The sequence below is a fragment of the Numenius arquata genome, chromosome 15, assembly GCF_964106895.1.
Source record: "Numenius arquata chromosome 15, bNumArq3.hap1.1, whole genome shotgun sequence".
NCBI lineage: Eukaryota > Metazoa > Chordata > Aves > Charadriiformes > Scolopacidae > Numenius > Numenius arquata.
In genome coordinates this window covers 849,678-870,924 of record NC_133590.1, presented here as the reverse complement: position 1 = coordinate 870,924, position 21,247 = coordinate 849,678, and the positions used below count along the sequence as shown (strand labels likewise).

The following is a 21,247-nucleotide window of genomic DNA, read 5'->3' as shown; positions in this document are numbered from 1 at the left end:
TTTATGGGGCAGTTAATCCAAGTATCTTTGTTTGCTTCACAGTGTTTGTTAATGTATATTTTAATGGAGCATTAATCTTTTCCAAAGAGTACTACATACAACATAGAATATAAAACTCTTGCCTTGCTTGATGTACTGTGCACACATTAATTCATTAACATACTCCATTTTGACACAGAATTACAGGAATACAGGAAAGCAGAATAATGAAAATGGCACTATTATTTTCCAAGTACCTGTAGCTGTGAAATTTAATTACATGAGAAAACAAGTCTGTTCTCTCCATCCACCACGCTGGTTATGATGGAGATGTGAAGGTTCTGATGTGGCCGCACGCGTACTTAAAGCTATATCAGGAGACCCCTGCCCAGGGGTTGGCACAGGGGGCACAGGCACCGAATGCCCGCTGCCGAGCGCCCATTCCCCTCCCCAGGCAGAGCAGAAGGGGAACAGTGACAGCCAGTTTGCAGGGCTCAGCCGCTTCCAACGGGGTTTACTTGAAACAAAAACATGTGGTGGTACTTTTGAAGGGATCCTTCCTTGATCTTGAACCTTCAATTTGAAAAAGAGTCTTAATGAAGTTATTTGAGGCAAACAAAGCCCAGAGGAGAGCAAAAATGGGCTAGGGCTCATGAAAAGAAAGTTGGTAATACCAGACTGGTTTTGTTTGTCCTTGTTATGGTTTGAACTGCCTCAGGAGTTACGGCCATGGTCATGCAAAACAACTTGGTCACCTGCCTCATTTTAAACGCCGGGGTTTATCCAGTAAATCCAAGGATTTGGAGAGTCGATGGCGACAGGACCCGGCGCACGGCCAAGCAGGGCGGGGTTTGGGCCAGGCCGCGGTGCCCCTCACAGGAGAAACCGCTCGGCGCGGGAGCAGCTCTCCGCCTGCACCGACTGTCAGCACCTCGGGCGCCGGGCAACGCCGCCGCCCCGGCCACTCGCCCTCCCTCCCGCCGCCCCCGTTCGCCCGGAGACCGGCCCCGGCGGCCGCAGCTGGCAGTGCGGCGGGCGCGCCCCTCAGGGCCCACCGCTTTCTTGCCGGCAGTTTCACCGTGACCGGGGAGGAGGGGAGCGGGGGCACTCCGGGATTCGCCACCGGCCCCCGGTGACCCTCCAGAGCGAGGCGGGCGGCGGGGGCGGGCGCCGCCGCAGGAGGGTGGGAGCCGCCGCAGTGAGGCCGCGCCGCGCAGGCGAGGCGGCGGCGGGCCGCGTTACCATGGCAACGCTGCCCCAGCCGAGGCCTTAAGCGGGCGGAGGCGGGGCGCCGGGAGAGGCAGGGGGTGCCCCGCGGCCGAGCCCCGCCGGGAGAGGAAAGGGTTAAAGCGGGGTCGGCGAGCGGGCCCGGCGCCGTGGGGGTCGCCTGCAGGCGGGCGTGGGGATGAGCTGCGGCGGGGGCTGAGGGCCGTGCTGCGGGCGCGTAGGGGAGCCTGCGGAGGTGAAGCCTGTGCTCCCTTGCCGGGCGGAATGGAGGCTGTTAGCGCCACAGAGGACGTGTTTTATGAGGAGGAGGAGGAGGAGGTGAACTGCTACGACTTTCAGCCTCTGCCGACGCTGCTGGAGGATGAGGTGAGTGAGGCAGGTGCGGAGAGGGAGCCGCCGCCTCTGCCCTTGCGCTCACCTGTGGCAAGGCGGTCTCAGGGGCGGCCCGCGGGACCCCCACGGCCTCTGTGGGGCCGGCCCCGGCCGCGGCTCGGGGGCTCACCCGCCCCGCCGGCAGCGGCCAGGCCGCCTCGGCATAACCGTTCCCGTTCCGTTTGTGCACCGCGGGCTCCGGGCTTTTTCCTGCCCGGTGATCCCAGCTGCCGGGCTGGGCTTAGTCCATCCCTGTGCGCCTTCTCCACGCAACAGCGAAGTCATGGTCCTCCAGCGTGGCTGAGCTCCTGTGGTAGCCAGGGGTTAATGCTGCAGTCGGGAAGTACGTGTCCTTGTCACACCTGATAAAGGGAAATTTACTGGCAAAAGTTTCCAGTAGCTACCAACCAGATTTTTGTACAACCGTTTCTCGTGCCCTGTGTAAAAAGGCCTTTGTCACTGGGAAATAAAAAAAAAAACCAAACCACAACCCAAACCATAATCTGTTTGTTCAGTTGTTATTGCCAAATAATCTGTAGCTAAATCCAGTTCTGTCATCATGTTTGTCTGGATTTGTACTTGATTTAGAACTTTTTATTGCTCTTGCTCATCTTTATTTGTATCTTTCCACATGAAGTGCGTTCCTTACTCCCTAGTGAATGTTTGGGCGAAATGTTTGGGGTTTTATTCTTTTTTTATGTAAAAGTTTGGTGAACCGTATGTGACCCACTTGTTCCCCAAGCCAGATCTTGCAAGCTTTCTTATTTGCTATGGCAAGAACCTAAGTTGAATCGGGATTTAAAAGTGAGTTTGAAAATGAAAAGTCCCTTCCAGCTTCCATAAGTTATCTAATGGCTTAGCAGTTTGACGCTCCCATCATACGTAGCCTGCGGTGTAGTAGGCCCTCTCAGACTGGCCCATGCAAAATACAGGAGGAAGGTGGTAGTGTCCTCCATTTTATACATTAGCTTAAATATTTGGAGTATTTCTTGAGGACAGGAGAAGGCTGAGGGTCAACTCTTCTGTGTGAGGAAGACCCAAGCCCATTTTTCTCACCTGTTCAATATATAGTTTAATTGTGGATTCCTACCAGTCCCTTTTATTTAGTCATTCCTGGTGCATTAATATTTTCATTCAATAGTCTTGTTGAGAGAGTGAACATGACCTATCACCGTGTGATTAGAGAAGTTAATAATAAAGGGCTGCTTTAAGAGTACTCGGTAAGCTTACCAGGGCAACCCAGTGTTTTTCTTCAGGTCCAGTGAATGATGTCTGCCACGTTTCCCATGACTCTGAAATAGATTGTTCTGAAGTTTGTGTGAATTATCTTGGCAAAAAGACTTATGTGCCAGAGCACTGTGAATGTTGATGTACCAAACTCGCAGCTGCTTAGTCATTGAGTGGAGCCTGTACATCACTGTGCATGGTATAAAGGATGAGGTTGGTGTGTGATGTATGGGGCTTACAAAAACCTGTATGTGAAGCAAGAAGCTGCTGGAGCTGAAGAATAGGAAATACTGAGGGTGAGGGTGTATTTCAAATGACTTTAGGACTTTCTTCATCTCCCACTCTTTAATATTTAAATTAAATTTTTTTAGGAAGTTGTCTTCGACAAATTAATTTGTTTTCTCTTCTTCTGCTTAATTACATATGCTGCTGAACTGTTTTATACTTTCTGAAGAAAATATAAGGGAAAATTGAGAACCAAAGTGAATAATTAAAGCATGGTTGTCTGACCAGTTCACTTCTTGTAGTTATTAAACAGTAATTGATTTTACAAGTGTCTTTTACTAATAATGAGACAATAGAGAAAAGGCATCAGTGTCTCTGTTAGGTAACACACTCAAGTTTTCCTGTGATTTGAGTGAACCAGCTTTCAGTGGTCCAAAGCGCTGAATCACAGAATTGTAGGTGTTGGAAGGGACTTTCAGAGATCATTTAGTCCAACCCCCCTGCCACAGCAAGTTCTCCAAGAGCAGACTCGACAGGAATGTGTCCAGGCAGGTTTGGAATATCTCCAGAGGAGACTCCACAACCTCTCTGGGCAGCCTGTTCCAGTGCTCCGCCACCCTCACAGTAAAGAAGTTTTTCCTCATGTTGAGATGGAACTTCCTGTGTTCCAGTTTGTGTCTGTTGCCCCTTGTCCTGTTGCCAGGCGCCACTGAGAAGAGCCTGACCCGTTCTCTTGACACCCCCTCTTTAGATATTTCTAAGCGTGGATAAGATCCCCTCTCAGTCTTCTCTCATCCAGGCCAAACAGACCCAAGTCTCTCAGCCTTTCCTCGTAAGAGAGGTGCTCCATTCCCTTGATCATCTTGGTAGCCCTCTGCTGGACTCTTTTCAGTAATTCCCTGTCCTTGAACTGGGGGGCCTAGAACTGGACACAGGACTCCAGTTTGGTCTCACAAGGGCAGAGTAGAGGAGGAGGAGGAGGAGGAGGATGACCTCCCTTGGCCACGCTCTTTTTAATGCACCCCAAGTGCCAGAATCTTCTGTGTTATAATCTTAAAAGGTTTGGGTTTTTTGGTTTTTGGTTTTTTTCCCCCACAGTGAAAACTTTGTTTCCATATTGCTTTGGGGATGCAAACTAATCAAATGCACGTCTTGGTGTTTTCAATGCTTTGTTCTCTAGAAAGGCCTTGTTTTGCTGCCATAGCAGCTTTAATAATTAAGGTCAAGATAGTGTGGTCATTTGAGAAATACATGATTTCTGTGAAGTAAATAACTTCACATCCTGGAGCATTGGAAAGAGGAAGGTTTGCTGTGTGGTGGTGGTGGTCTACTTTGTTTTTCTATCTTCACCTAGTCATCCATTGCTGATGGAAGCCACTCAACATTCATAAGCCTTTTTTCTTTTTTCTTTCTTTTTTTTTTTCTCCTGCATTATCTAACTTTTCTTTCTGCTGGGAGGAAGATAAGTTTGTCTGACACAGGATCATCATCATCTTTGGTTTACTCCCCAAATAACCAGAAGATAAAAGTAGTTTTGTATGTATAAACTGTAGATATCACTACTGCTGATTGATATCTGCTGTAGAGCTCAACCTCAAAGCTTGAGTCAAAAGAAATTCCATCAAGTCCTGATTGTGATGGGAATTTGATTTGAGACTGTCTTAAAGGTCGCAGTTTTTACTTATGTCACATAATGTCTAAATTGAGCCTTTCTTGTCCATATGCACAGAGGGAACTGTCATAGTTTTACATCTTTATTAATGAAACTTTTTTTTTTCTTTTTGAAACTTCTTTTGGTTGGCCATAAAATAAGCAGTCTTTCCTTTCCAAGCCTATCCTCATTTTACTTATTAGTTTCTTCGGCTTCAAAGCCTAATGGTTTGTGGTCCAGCTCCTTGTCCAGATACAGGAACCTCTGTTCTGCCCTTCATGCCTAGAAGTTGCCTGTAAAGATATGCAAAACTTCCCGTCCGCCCTCAAAATCTGGTAGCAGCATTACTCATATTGTGCTGAGCACAGCACAGAGAAAGTTAGATCTTTCATCTCATGTACCTGAACTGTAAGGGCTTTTGCTGTTCGTTGCTATGTAGGACTGAACTCAATGAGACCATGGTCCATGATTAGTGCTAGAAGGCATTGTAGTAATGCTGCCATTAGCAAATCGACCTATGTCTAGGCACATGAAAACTAGAATATTGAAAATAGAAGCTAACTTTCTCAAATAATAGTGAGTGCCCTACCTGTTTTTTCTCATATTTATTAAGTACGATAGAAGAAAAAGCAAAATAAATTTTTTAACTAAAGTGGTCCTTTTTTGAAGGATGAGTACAATACTTAATTCTCTTAAAAACTTGTTAACAAACTCTTAACCTCTCTGTAAATGGTAATCCAAATATCATTTATGCTCTCCAGTACTTAGGTTTGTGAAGAAAGTTATAACTGTATTTTCCAAGGGATTAAAAGTTTAAACCACTCTAGTTCTCTGAGCTTTGAAGTATTGCACGTTCTGCTTTGCTGACAATGAGATACTTCTTTTTTTTTCTATATTCCAAGTAATATGCAGCTACATCTTCAGTTCAAGGTATATTTATTATCATTCAAAAGTATAGTCTTTCATCTTAGTTACTATATATAAATGACAAATTAGTATGGGCAATTAATAGTGGCATAGCTTTGATACAAAGTAACTTCTGTAGATACTTCAATTTTTCTGTTAGCTTATTTTTCCTTATAGATGGAATTGATGTTTTGTTTGTATGGGGTTCTTGTCATACCTTTAAGGTCATGAAATCTTTTTACTTCTGTAGCTATGGCTAATGTATTAGAATGTATTCTAAAAAATGTAGACAAAAAGTCTAGCTGCTTTGAACAAAGCACTGTATCTGAACATCTTGACCAGAAAAGCCATGTTAGAGCCACATTTTTTTTTATACTGGACTCTTCAGAGCCTTACTGTGATGATGGGGTCCAAGGAAGTTGACATATTTGGGGGCAGTAACTCGGAAACAAAGTCCATGAACTGTTTTGATCACTAAGAGCTCTGGGTCTAATGGGGAGGCCTAGGACAACCAAAGAGTTTGGTTTTAATTCAAAGTATAAGAATACTTTTCCAATGGCTTGTTTGGCTTTTGAGTGTTTATCAAATAGTCTACACCACTAAACTTCACCACAGCATAATTCTTAAAACAGGCTAATTTAGAGGGTACTTTTTCCCAGATCACAGATGGTTGGGAAAACTGCTGTGAAGAGAATGTTTAAGTAGTTTATCCAGAGGCACCTGGAGAGCTTAAGGGGGACATGGGTTAAACAAAATGTTTTAAATTAGTCTCTCTGCTTTTACCTCCAAATGGTCTGTTTGCCCAACTTTGATGCAGTGTTTAGGTGTCTTACATAGTTCCCATAGTAAGTCTTTTTTTGATGTTAACACGCTGTGATACCTTTGTTCAGGTTAACTGTACTTCTTAATAGACTCTGTGTTAAGAGCCGAGTTGTGCACTTGGTGTTTCTTGGGGTCTTAGTCAGTGTCCTAGAAAGTCTGAGAACTTGCTGGAAACATTATCCATAGCCAGTTGTGTCAAATATAATCTATGATGAACAAAGTAGTGTCGTGAAATCCAGAGTAATTTATGAATTCATTTCTTGGCAGGAGAATGTGTCCCTTGCTGATATTTTGTCACTGCGGGATAGCTGTCTTACTGAGCAAGATATCTGGGCAATTTGCCTGGAATGCTGCCATTCTCTGAAGAGCATTGCCCATTCTGCAATCTTCCAGACACTCTGCATCACTCCTGACACTTTGGCTTTTAACACCAATGGCAATGTATGCTTCATGGAACAGCTCAGTGGTAAGTATTTGTGTTTCCAGGCCGTTTGTGTTAGAACTATGGAAACTCATAGTAGAGACTGTAGTAAAGCATTGCATTCTATTCTTAAGACTTGTAATTAAAATAAAGAGAAAACAGAAACCTATTTAAGAATGGGTGAGCGTAGGTCTGTATGAAACGACATGTTTGGTTTTGTGATTGATGAACAAAGCTTTTATGAATTTGCTTAGAAGATTTTTTCCTAGTTATTTTAAGACTGATCCAGGGGAATGTAGGTTATGCATTTGTGGATCTGTGTGCACAAGTCTCTATATATGTAAATCACGTTCTTGGTATCTTCCAGTTCTTGTCGTTTCATGGATTATGTCTTATTTCAGAGAAGTCTGACATTCAATGTGTCTTGATTGTGGCCATAGAGATTGGGGCAATTCTAGTGCATATTCTCTTGAATAAAGAATTCTCTTGAATTCTCTTGAATAAATTCTCTTACTTTTTATTTCTTTTAAGTCATGATTTTTAGACTCGGGAAGTGTGGTGACTGACTGAGAAAAGAATTTTAATATGCTAAAAAACAGTATGTGGTGGCATGTAAGATCTTCAGGTATCATAGCAGATGAATGGGAGGATGTTTAACTTAAACTACTTCTGATTTCAGCACAGACAAAAAAGTGTGCTATTGTTGCTATTCCCTTTTCACATGACCCATCTAAGGAGTCTTGGTCTTGAGCTTGTTAGGGATATTACAAAACAAAAAATAAGCCCCAGCTCTTATTCTGTAGCCCTTTTAAAATTATGCCAATTTGCACTGGAAGAATCGTTCTAGTCCATGTACACACTATTCAGGTTATGTTTCCTTTAATCTAACTTATTTTGAAATCTGTATCAGAGTGTTTATTCTTCTAGTGAAAATCTATATCACAGTATTTAGAAAAGATGGGGTAAGGTAACTGTGCAACAAATGAATATTTGTTGCCTTCTTTAGAATTAAAGATAGTATTTCAAATAAGCAGGTAACATCATAAAATGTAGTTAATTAAGATGAAAATGTATTTCATAATTGTGGTATTTGTTTTATGCTTAATTCCTCAAGTGTATGTGAGTCACCTTTTTAGTTCTGTGTTAATAGGATAATGTGGAATCAATTTCCCTTACTTTAAGGAGCTTGTTATAACTTGAAATTTAGAAAAGAAAAAAAGCTGGCTTTGTATTTGTAAAAATACATGAAAGGCTTGTTGAAGAGAATAAACTTAGTGGATGAAAAATACCCCTCAGCTAAAATCTTTGCTTGCAACTGGAAAAAACTTCTTAAATGTTTTAGTCTAATTGAATATCTGGCAAACAATTGATCCAGGAATTTGCCATATTCAAGTGCTTAAAATGTGGGACAACAAATTCCCATGCAAAGCAAATATACAAAGATTTTGTTCCCTGAAGCCATGTTAGTCTCTGAGGAAGAGACTTTTCATTAGATCTCTTTAAAGAAAGTTGCATTTTTCCTGGGAATGCAAAAAGTTACGTATGCGTTCTGTTTCCCACACGCACACTCTCCGCTGTGGCTTTGACTCCTTCTCTTCTCCTTTCCCTCAGATCATGTTGCTATTTGGTTAAAATATAGTTTGTTAGACAGGCACTTGGGGAGGTTGTCCTTTTTGCTTCCCTATAGTTGTTGCTGTTGGATTTTTTTCTTCCAGAAGAAAATTATAACCTCTGGATTAGGCCAGTGAGAGAAAATGAGCAGCCTGTCGCCTCCGCTTTAGCAGCGAGTTCTGCTTCCTGCAGATTCTGTGGTGCTAAAGTGGCAAACATACAATAGGATGTTCTGCCAGGGGCTCTGGTATCTTCTTGTCTCTTCAAATCAGACACATTTCCATTGTAAACGTTATATTAAAATAATACAGTAAACCTTAGCAGTGATAAAAAACTATATGCTTGTACAGCCTTTAAAGTGTTCTATGGGAAGAAAGGGAAAAGATAGTGGGGAGCTGAAAAGGAGCAGTACCCTCGGAGGGAGGAATAGAATGACAAAACATCTTCTGTCTGTTAGAAAAAATTTGGAAATCAGGAAAAAACTTGGTGTGTGTGGAATGCAGAATTAATGCAGAATTAGTTGTCTACCCCTCTTTTTCAATGGGAAAGTAGAATTGGGAACATGGTAAGGAACTAGTGGCATCTGGGTAGTCAGCCATGCCAGGTAGCTGCAATATATGAATATGTAGAAAAAGTCCTCTCTGCCATATAACTGAGTTTGGTGTCTTCACAATAAAAGAACTTTTCATTTCACTTCTAACATATAGGCACAAAAGTTCCATTAGAGCTAGCATGAGTATGCTATGCCTGTGAGCGTACTTTTTTTTTTTTCCCCTCCCTGTTGAATAGGGAAACTTAGTCTTTGCTTGTAAATGATCTCAGTCATCCGTTGGCTTTGTAGAAGGATAGACTTGGTGAGCTGATTATATACGTGAAGAGTAGGTTTTTAGTCGGGCACTTTTTTAATCCCCTGGTGTTCTTTACCGGGCTGATGTGACTTCTGTACACTGATACTACATGTATGCTCTGATGCAGCAGCAACAGCGGTCTCTGTCAAGAAGTTCCTTTTTTCTTCCACCTCCTCACTCAGAAGTGGCTGCTGCAGTAGCACAGTTCTCCGCTAAGCAGCACGTGGCTGGGAAATGTACTTCCTCAACTCTTTTATCATAATTAAAACAAACTAAGCAGAAAGGTCAAAGTTCTAAGCTAGCCTGTAGATGAAGAGGCAATTTGCTGTTCAGGTTGGTTTTGCTGCTTGAACCCTTATCTCCCAGGTCTGCAGTGGTAAATAGGGAATGGAAATGCCCCATTAATCAAGCCAAACCTGCAAGCCACAGCTGAGCCACACCAGCTTATGTGATAACTTGGTCCAACCATAAATGTCGGAAGGCAAGAAGTGGTTAGGCATGGTAAATATATTTCTTTGGGGATGTTTGTCTGTTTTGTTTCTTAGTAGGAAAACTATGGTATCCTTCTGCAGAAAGTTTGAAAATAGCACTTTATTTTACTTGCAGCATTAGAACCATGGATAACTAGTTCTTTGTACATCAGATATGAGTGAACCAAAATGCTGCTATATACATAGGTTCTTTCATATCAGATATGAGTGTATCATTACATTGGTTTGTTTTTTGAGCAAGCAAGACTACTAATTTTTAATCTGACACATTTCCTTTTGCTTTCAAAGATGATCCAGAGGGTGCCTTTGTTCCACCAGAATTTGATATCACCGGTAACACTTTTGAGGCAAGTTCATAAATTTATTTGTAAAATAGAGGGGTTTTTAATCATTGTAGTACTTCTGGCAGTACCAAATGCCCAGCATTCTCAACTATAATTTTAACACATTTAAAGATTGTTAATAGTAAATTGTGCTGTTTAGATGCATTTTGTGGAAATCAAAAGTAAACTTAAAATGCTATATTAATTTTCTGTATAAACATTTGTTCACTAACTGTTAAAATGTGAGAATCTATTTTGGCTGAATAATGTGTTGCTCTAAACCACATGTGATCTATATTATGTTCACTGGTATCCTTCACTGGTTACACTTGCTTGTTTGGGGACTAGCCATGAACTTTTATGAGTAAATATAAAATTTGTTTGCCATCCTCTTCAGTGAAATAATTCATGGAAGGGTAATTAGCAATTTTACCTTTGATTTAATGAAGAAACAAATGACTGTCTGTTGCTTTGCAATGCACAAATGCTCTACGTTGTTAAATTAAATTAGATTTACATTGTTTATACTAATTCATTAGCCTCCCAAGTCAGCCATCTCATTTCATGCTGCAGTAGTGCCTGAGTGCTTAATATCCTTTTTTTAATACAGTGGGTTTTTTTTCTGGCATGTATTCTTAGATAATTCAAATACTTTAATTAGCAGCATGTGCTATTCAAGGTATTAAAAAAATTATTCTGTTTCTCTATAGTTCAATAGAAATACCTTTTGCTTTTGTAGGTATAGCCTTCGTAGTCGTGTTTATAGTTTTATATATTTCTCAGAGGAGCAGGGGGGAAGGATAAGTTAACCTTGGAAGTGTGTAGCACCACAAGAAAGATGAGAGTGATAAGGCAGGAAGGGTACTATTATAGACTATGAAGTAGTACAGCCTTTGAAGGTTAGAGATGCAGCATTTCTCCCCGTTGCTGTGCTTGGTTAATGTAGTTATATAGGCCAGCAGGGCTCTAGTGATTTTGTGCTCAGTCTCTCCCCTGACCCCCCGCCTGGTTTTTGGGGAGTCTTTGTTGTCTTTGTTTGGGGGCAGGGGGCCAGTGCGAGTGAGGGGTGGTTAGGAGGTGACCAGTGTTGCATCTAAACTTGGCAACTGTAGTAGTGTTTATCTTCGGATGTGGTTGAGGAAAGTAAGTCCCAAAGACACCCAAAGGTGACTCTTTTTTGTTTCAATTTTTGTTGTGTGTATGAAGCTGGGCTTAAGATTTTACATAAATATGTTCTCTATCCTTTGCCCCTTAACAAGCCTCCAAGACTTGACATAGAAACAGTTCTAAGATTTGTGGAATTATTTGCTTCTCTGGCAAACTTGCATTTCCCTCCAACGCTTTCTCCTCTGCTAGGAGTTGCTGAACTTCTAGGCATATAGCAAACCGATGCACTGAAAGATGTTCGAAGGCCAAGGGGAGGGGACAAAGTGAAACAGGGATTTGGAAAGACCGTGGGAATACCAAGAGACCTGAAATTTTAGTTCTGTCTGATAGACAAGGCCATTGTATCCCTCTCGGGTAAGGCTCATCTTACCTATGTACAGGTTTATTATTTAACGATATTGACAAGCCTGTTAATCCTAATACCAACTCCAGCACAAACGAGTGCTGTAGTGAAAGCAGCAGCAGTGAAATATTATACAGTCAGGGAAAGCTGTTTGAGTCAGGAGTGTCTCTGAACATTGACCCTTTTACTTTTTTTTGCAAAGATGGATGACCGTACATGAAGGTCCACATTTGTGTGGAAGGAAGTCAACATGCTCTGCCTTGTCTATTGTGAAGTGGGGTAAGGGCTAGGTTCACTAACTTCTGACCATTGCTCCTATTTCTTTAGCATGTTGGGGAGCCTTGCAAAGCAGGGAGAGCAGTGCTTCAACAGTGTCCTGTTCCCGCAGCTGTTTCCCATTGACCATCCTAGGGCAATGCACAAGACAGAAAAGCTACGGCTTTCCCCTTCTTTTAGGCAGAGGTGTATTGTTTTACTCTGGGATTTGTCTGCATTTTGTCAGACAGCTATGGGATTCTGAGTATTTGTGGAACTTTCAAAGCTTTACCTGTTATTGCTTGTAGAGTTTGGTTGAATTTTAAGTACTTTAGTACCAGATGAAATTCTGCCAGGGATTCCACACTGTCCTTGGCTTGCTTTTGTAGTTTCTAAGACCTACAGTTATGTACTTGTTAGAAGGGTTTTATGATACTGTAATCTTTCCAAGCTAGCTGTTTCCTTCCTGGTACTAGCACTTCAAGCTCTTCACTTTTCCAAAGAGGTTGATACTTTTGTCTATCCCCTCACCCCTAGTGACCTCCTACTATGCAATAGCACTGATTTTTATACATCTCTCTGAGGAACCTCTGGGCCCTTGTTATTTCTCAGTATTATAAGATTCTTTGTACTATGCCAGTAAGCTGCTCTCTTTTCAGGGGCATGAAATCTTTTGTGTTACTGCTTGCTCCTTCCTTGGTAATGACCTTACTTGGTTGTTCTTTGTTGAAGGAGTGTTTTTGCAGCTGCTTAGTATGCTTTGTTGAGAACAATGGGAAGTAGTGTTTGTATTGAAAATATCCAATTTCAGTATATAGAAAAAAATAGTATTGGAACTATAAATTATGTTCAGGATGGTCTTTGATAGCTGTTACTCCATTGCCAAAGCTCAGCTGATTTAAAATACTAATGTCAGCCAGAGGTTTTGCTTTATTTGAGCATGACCTATTTTGTGGCTTCTAAAATGGAAGCACACAATGAGGTTTGTATAACTACTGGATAACTTCTTCCTCTTTAAACGCTTCTTTTTTAAAAATCCCTCAAATAAAGCTACAGTTACTTCAACAAGAGATGTTTTGTTTCCTGCTTGGTGAATTACTGATTCAGACCTCTACTGGATTTGTGACTCCAGTCTAGTTACTAAACTTAGCTGGCACTTACAAGTACACAAGGGTAATAGACACAGGAAACAAATTGAAATGCATTACTGTCCTGGTGTCTGAAACAACACTACTAAAAATTCAGTTTCTAGTTGGAATTTCAAATAGCAAGAAATCTAAAGTTTCGTCCAAATGACAATGCACAGGACTGAAAAGTAATTGATTTCATATGGCTTGTTTTAGGATTATACCTTGCTTCCTGACCTGCTCTCCATTTGTAAAGTGGGAATAATGACACCAACTTCAGTCACTGTTGAGAGTAGAAAGGTAAAAAGTAGTCCTTCAGGGAGTTGTCAGCTTCAGAATTGCGTGTAGAGTAGGCTTTTTAGAGAGAAAGATGTTAAGGAAGTAGCTGTGAAAGTGACTTTTGATGCTAGTAAGAAGTGTGGCTGGGCTTTCCAACTGGTGACTTCTTTAGTGCTGCCACAGTTCCAACCTGTGGGGTTGGAGGAAGGAATGCAGTTTCTCAGGGTCTCGAGAGACTTTGAAATGACTGTGCCACTTAGTGGTTGGAGCAGCATTTAATTGCATAGTTCCATTATGTTGTCCTCTTCCTGGTGTAAGCATTGTCACAGTGTGAGGGCAAAAAAGGCAGCCAAGCAGTTACCATTGATCTCTAGGACAGTGTTGGGCTAAAACAGAGAATCTCCTGAGTATCTGTTCATGTTAATTTTTTTCCTCTAATTTTGCTATCTCCTTACAGACCTCTATTACCATTGTGCCCTAGTAACTGCACTGTTAAGGATCAGTGCTGCAAAGAGAGAGAGGGAAACAGGAGAGAAACTTTAGACGTATGATCCATAGTGTAACTCCAAAGAAAAGGTGAATTACTATACAGTACACTTACCATTTTCACTTTTATTCTTAATGTGTATGCAGGTATGTGATGTGGCAGTGCTCAGTAAAAGCCTTCTGATAACAGAAGCTGTTACATGCCTCCTTTGATGGAAAGATCTCGCCTTCTGTTTCTCCTCTAAGACGGAAGATGTGTCTGTATTTGCTATAGCAAGTACTGACTGCTTTTTTTTTGTTCTTGTTGAATCTTGAGCTGGAACTCAGAAGTATCTTGAGCATAAAGACTAGCCTCTAATTTTCTCATGTTTTACTAGTATGCTACTGTAGGGAGCCATATAGAATGTGAATTTTTCTCTTTTCTAGAAAGACATTAAGAGACTGAGATGCAAAAATACAGATTTGAGGCTTCTTTTAAAATTTGCCTACTTGGCTATTCTGGGCTTATCAAACAATTCCTATTCAGTATAAAATAATGCTGAGTTTTGATTCCTGCCTCTAAACAGCAAAAGCTTTAATCTTTTCCTAATGAAAATGGTTCCTATTTCATTTTCTTGCCCTGGGCAGTAGGACAGTGTTAGACTTGTGAAATTTGACCAATGGAAGGCCCAACAGGAATAGTTGAATATTGGTGAGTTTGTATTGTAGTGATATAAAAAAGGCTATTAACAAGTTTGCCTCGGGTTAAAAACATTGGCTGTCTCAAACGAGTTTCAAATAGCTATTTGTCTGCATCACAAAACTGCCATTGAGTCTAACACAGAGGTTCATTGATATAGAACCCCACATTTCTAAGATATGAGCTTTCAGTGAGATGAAGGACCGATGTCTGCCATGTGTGAACTTCCATTTATAATCTTTTAGTAATGTGTCTATTCAATTTTGCTTGTTCTAGTGCTCTTCTGTACCAGAAATCAGTGAATTTTTGGTTTTGTCTGCCTTTTTTTTTTTTTTAATATCTAAAGCAAACTGGATAATGCTTCTGTTTAGTGACTTCTCCCGTTATTTAGAGGTGATAAAATGCAGAAGTTGAGAATCCTCAGTATGCAGCAGGATTAAAACCTTTCAGAAATAAAAGAACTGAAAAAGTGGTACAGAGTTGAATGCTACCTTGAAAAGAAGGGGGAAATATGGGAAAGAGAATGGGAAGAAAGTGAAGTCCACATTCTCTCTGTTTTCTCATCTAGAACTTGTTCTTGCTTTTTGCTGGCAGGAGTGGGGTATGCTGATCTCTCACCTGGGAGAGAATGAGAACCAGAAAAGGCTGAACGCTGTCTGTCCCTTTGCGAGAATATGACGGCTGTCAACTTGCAGTTCTCAGTGGGTTATAGTTGATTTATTTTATAGTTTTTTAAAAAAAGAAATCCAAGTGTTTCAACAACCTCAAAAATAAACAATTCCACACAAAGTGGTATAACTAGTACCAATAGAAAAGACAAGCTAAAATGGATTGCATTGTTTTTGAGAACTAGTTAAGATTCATATGGCTTATTCCTGTGAAAAGTGACAAGGCAGTTGGATTGATATACACCCTATACATACAAATATTCTATATGCATATAAATGCATGGGTTCAAATGCCAAATGAAACCTACTGTTAGAGGTAATCAATAAAGAAAGAAAGGTTCAGGGTGTGTGTGTATATATATATATATATCTATGTTTTGGTCCTACTGAAGAAAACTGAGCTGACAGTTGGGTGCTGCAGTATTTCTCAATATATGATCATTACTGAGGTAGAGCTCAGATCTCAGCTGTTGGTCCTTCATCTGTCTCCCAAATCAAAACAGTAGAAGGTATAAAGGAAGTCTTGCCTTTGCCACTTACCTGGTCTTTTAAAGCAGTAGCTTTGAATGCTGTGAGATTCTTTCTACTGTTCTGTTCTTTCTTTAGCTCTTCACGCGGGAGGAAAAAAGAAAACTTTCTACATGCTCTCCTAGATGGGTCTTTGGTTTTGTTTTTATCTGATGGGGGAAATAAGTCTTTTGAAACACCTAGTGTCTTCTTTCTTGAACTGTTTCCTTTAATTTCATGTAGCCTCCTCTTGAGACTAATTCTATTTAACAGCAGCAAGGCTTGTCATTGGCAAATGGTAACTTACCTCCTCATTTAGTCTAAACCGTTCTATCTTCTGAGTGTTATTTAACGCTGTCTTTTTCTTCAGTGACAAAAATAAATTACTTTTATTTGGTTACCTATGCCTCTACTGTGCTATGGAAGAGGAAGTGGAATCCTCCTGTTCTTGCTTTTACATCGTTGGCCCAATTGAGTTTCCATTCAGGAATCTTAGTACTGAGCAAGTATCACCCTTTATTTGCTTTACAGAAAGAGCTAAACAAAGGAAGGATATGAGGCCAATGGGATTATTTTTTTTTACAGCAGTCTTTTTTTCTTTTGTGGTTTTTTTTTTAATCTATAGAATATCCTAAAGTTCATCATTTGATTACTTCAAAGACCTACAGCTTGCTGCTTAGTTCTGAAGTTGGGCCTGCAAAGTTGTCATATTGGTCTTCTCTAGCTGGATTTTTGAGCGTATTGCCAGCATTTTTGCAGTTTTGCATCTAAATCTGAAACACAAATTTTGACAGACTGACTTCTGTTTTTATCAGGAATAGTCTGTCTCTTAGGTAGAAAAATGTCCTCAGAAGATAAATGACTGACTGTACAGGTAACCTGCTTAATGAAAATATGTAGTATTTTAGGTTTCTTCCTTGCTTTGCTTGCTATTAGGTTTCTATAAGAAGGCATTATTAAAGCTAAGATATATATTTTCCTTAAGATTGAGGAAGATTATCTTCTGATGTACAAAAGCATTTTTCAAATCAGCTTATTTGAGGATTTTTGGTTTTGTGAGGTAAAGACTGGGAGTAAAAAGAAAACTTGATGCTCTGTCTTAAAACAGTTGCTTCTTGTGGTGGTTGAAGCTTACGCTTTTAGAAGCCTGAGGTGCTGTGTTGGATAAAGTTGCAGATAGTTCCTGTAATGACCGAAAATCTGTGGAAAAGAGGACAGATTGTTTTCTTCTGTTATGCTTGTGCAGTGTCATAAAACTCTAGGCTCCATAATGTTAAAGATGCACAAATGTTTTGGATCAGTTCTTGATCTCCAGTCTGTTCTACGTAAACTCTCTGAGAGCAGTATACTTTCTTAGCTAAGGATCAAGTTGTCTTCCTTAGTCCTAGCAGAATTATCTGTCAGTTTCTGATGCTACTCATTGAAACTCATTTCTTTGGTGAATCCATCATCAGAACTTAATTTGCTATTGCATTCTCCACTTATTTCCAACATTTATTCTTTAGAATTTTTGAAAGTGCTTTTGAAATGTAAGCCTGAACCCTGAAAGGCAACATGAAGACCTCCAGCAAAATTATTCCTTGTCATTACTTGATATCAAAAGATTTCTCATTCATTAATTTTACATCTGTTTTACATCGATACTCAGGTCACTAAAAGATCCACCCTCATTGCTAGGCTGGATCTGAAGACTTTATACTCCCTGCAACAAAGACTAACAATTAATTTTTACCACTTGCATGAACTGAAAATAGAGCTATTTCACCAGTGTATGAGAACATTCATAAATACCACCTCATTTTTGAAAGATTCAGGAACTGACTGCCTTAAAAGCAGATGGCAGAATGGAGAACTGCCTAATCTCTGGATAAAACTTTGAAAGTACTTCAGTTTTCACTGTGAATTAGATGGTCATAGAGTTATTTTGTTAGGCTACCTGAGATTTAGTCAACAGAGCCTTCAGGATTATGACAAAATGGTAGTCACTTATGCATCATTCTCCTTAGTTGCTCTTTCTGTGAGAGAACAACTGGGGTGTATCGAGTTCTCCCTGGGGGCAGATGAAGAGAGAGTTGAGAGTTTGTGGGTGAGGATTAAGGGGCAGGCCAGTATGAGGGACACTGTTGTGGGTGTTTATTACAGGCCACCTGATCAGGATGGGGAAGTTGATGAGGCCTTCCACAGACAGCTGAAAGTAGCCTTGCAGTCACAGGCCTTGGTTCTCTAGAGGACTTGAATCACCCTGATATCTGCTGGGAAGGCTACACAGCCAGGCATGTACAGTCCAGGAGGTTCCTCTGGTGATTTATTAATGATAACTTTTTGACTCAGGTGGTGGAGAAGCCAACAAGGAGAGGTGTACTACTGGACCTAGTTCTGACAAACAAAGAGGGACTGGTGAAGGACATTAAGGTTGGGTGCAGCTTTGGCTGTAATGATAACGAAAAGATAGAGTTCAGGATCATGGGTAGTATACACAAAACAACAAGTAGCATTGCAGCCTTGGACTTTAGGAAAGCTAACTTTGACCTCTTCAAGAAACTGCTTGGAGAAATCCCATGGGTTAGGGCTCCGGAAGGTAGGGGGGCTCAAGAGAGCGGGTTCAAACCAGCTCCTCCTCTAAGCTCAGGATCAGTGCATCCCTAAGAGCAAGAAATCAGGCAAGGGAAGCAGGAGGCCTGCGTGGTTGAGCAAGGAGCTTCTGAAGAAGCTCAAGTGGAAGAAGGAACTTTACAGTGCATGGAAGAAGGAACTTTACAGTGCGTGGAAGAAGGGACTGACCACTTGGGAAGATTACAAGAATGCCATCAGAGTATGCAGGGATGAAACAAGGAAAGCCAAGGCCTCCTTGGAATTAAACCTGGCAAGGGTCATCAAGGTCAAAAGGAAGGGTTTCTTCAAGTATATCAGAGGCAAAAGGAAAACTAGAGAAAATGTGGGCCTGCTGTTGAATGAGACGGGTGCCATGGTGCCAGAGGATGCAGAGACGGTGGAGTTGCTGAATGCCTTCTTTGCTTCAGTCACAGAATCACAGAATGATACAAGGTTGGAAGGAACCTCTGGAGATCATCTGGTCCAACCCCCCTGCCAGAGCAGGGTCACCCAGAGCAGGTTGCACGGGATGGCATCCAGGCGGGTTTTGAATGTCTCCAGAGATGGAGACTCCACCACCTCCCTGGTCAGCCTGTTCCAGGGCTCTGCAACCCTCACAGGAAAGAAGCTCTTCCTCATGTTTAGATGGAACTTCCTATGTTTGAGTTTGTGCCTGTTACCTCTTGTCCTGTCCCTGGGCACCACTGAAAAAAGACTGGCCCCATCCTCTTGACATCCACCCTTTAAGTACTTATAAGCATTGATCAGATCCCCTTTCAGTCTTCTCCACACTAAAAAGACCCAAGTCCCTCAGCCTCTCCTCATAAGAGAGATGTTTTAGTCCCCTCATCATCTTCGTAGCCCTCTGCTGTACCCTCTCCAGCAGTTCCCTGTCCTTCTTGAACCAGAGAGCCCAGAACTGGACACAGTACTCCAGATGGGGCCTCACCGGGGCAGAGTAGAGGGGCAGGATGACCATGATCTCCCTCAACCTGCTGCCACACTCTTCTTGATACACCCCAGGATGCTATTGGCCTTCTTGGCCACAAGGGCACATTGTCGGCTCATGGTCATCCTGTTGTCCACCAGGACTCCCAGGTCCATTTCCTCAGAGCTGCTCTCCAGCAGGTCAGCCCCCAACCTGTACTGGTGCGGGGGGTTATTCCTCCCCAGGTGCAGCACCCTGCACTTGCCCTTGTTGAATTTCATCAGGTTCCTGTCTGCCCAACTCTCCATCCTGTCCAGGTCTTGCTGTGTGGTGGCACAGCCTTCTGGTGTGTCAGCCCCCCCTCCCAGTTTTGTGTCATCAGCAAACTTGCTGAGGATACACTCCATCCCTTCACCCAGGTCATGGATGAAAATATTAAAGAGGACTGGACCCAGTACTGACCCCTGGGGAACAGCACTTCTTTCCTGTGAGGGTGGCAGAGCCCTGGAACAGGCTGCTCTGAGAGGTGGTGGAGTCTCCGTCTCTGGAGACATTCCAAACCTACCTGGAGACATTTCTGTGCAGCCTGCTCTTGGTGGGTCTGCTCTGGCAAGGGGGGTTGGATTAGATGATCTCCAGAGGTCACTTCCAGCCCCATATCATTCTATGATTCTGTGACCCCTGGAGCAGGTTTTGGAGTAGAATAGTCTATTTTAGTTGGAATGGACCTACAGTGATCATCTAGTCCAACTGCCTGATCAGTTCAGGGCTGACCAAAAGTTAAAGAATGTTAAGGGCATTGTCCAAATCCCTCTTAAACACTGACAGGCTTTGGGGGGGAGGAGAGAAAAGTAAACACAACCCAAATCCTTCCTGTTTACCCTCCTCTAGTTACGTTCCTGATGTATACACGGAGAGCTACCTGCTTATTTGCTATTTTAGTCATATACAGCTGTTCTGTGAAAATTGATGTTTTGAATGTAGTCTTAAGATATTATGCAGTGGGCTAAGTTCATGGGTGTTTGGCCACATTTGTACATTTGCATATAGATGTTCCTTGTAGAAGAAAAATAGTAAAAAACCCACATAGATTATTACTTCAAGAAGAGTGAACTGGTTACTGTACAGCAACAAATATTTTGCATATTGGAGTCCCAATGTCATTGATTCATGGCATGGTAAGGGCTGGGATGCTGGTTGAGTTTATTGGCCCAGTGTTCCTTGCTGGAAGTGTTGCACGTCAGTTCTTTAGCTCCAAAATGTGGAATAAGCATCTCCCAACACAGGATTGTGGGAATGCATTACTCAGCTCACACTAGTACACACCTTCTCATAGGTTTAGGATAAAAAGAGTACTTTCTTTTTTTAAAACAAATAACATCAGTAACTACATATAACATCATATTTGCCATACAATGAAAAAAAAATCTTGTATTTATACAGTTGAGAGAAGACAGAGCTAGTCTGCTTAGCATGTATATCACTGTTTCCCAGGTTTTGTTTTTCTGTGCCTGCAGGGAATAAATTGTGTTAAAGTAAGTGATAAGTGAATTACCTATGGCAGGTAACTTAAAAGCAGGGAGGTTAATGGCTGATAAATCATAAGGAGACTTGTGACACATGAAACTCAATTTCAAAGGGAGTTTAAAAAAAATCATAGCGTTCAAGAAGCTTTAGAGATAAATGTGTCTAACTTTTGCTACCTAACTTCTGAGGTCTCCAGCAGTTTTATTGTGATATTTTTCCTTACTTGCCATAATCATACTTCTGCAGTCCTGCAAGAGAGGAGTCAATTGGTGTGCTATTCATCTGTGTTGGGATGCTGACCTTTGTGATTAAGGGAGCCTGAAAATGGGATGGAAGTGTAATAAACCTGTTTTAATTTGTGTTCTCATCCTGCAAAAATATGAGTAATTTCATGCACATAGCATGGTTTAAATTTGGTCAAGCTTCTGTGTATATTTATTGTTGTTTGACTTCTTAAAGAGAAATGAATGTTTACAAAGGTGGCTTCCAGTGGCTCAAGATAATGTTTCACTCTTCACTACAATAGTTAAGGTAACAGTTTCTTGAAACTATATTGAGATCCAGCTGAAAAGTTTGTATTTTCTCA

At 41.5% G+C, this 21,247-nt stretch overlaps 1 protein-coding gene across 1 annotated transcript in view; it reads left to right on the top strand.

The window, feature by feature from the left end:
- The first annotated feature begins 1,470 nt into the window (after nt 1–1,470).
- The window catches only part of KNDC1 (kinase non-catalytic C-lobe domain containing 1), a 66,589-nt gene continuing 46,812 nt past the window's right edge, over nt 1,471–21,247 (top strand). The window contains exons 1-3 of the mRNA XM_074158976.1: nt 1,471–1,572; nt 6,677–6,875; nt 10,069–10,127. Coding sequence (XP_074015077.1) covers nt 1,471–1,572; nt 6,677–6,875; nt 10,069–10,127 — 360 coding nt within the window. The remainder of the gene's footprint in view (nt 1,573–6,676; nt 6,876–10,068; nt 10,128–21,247) is intronic.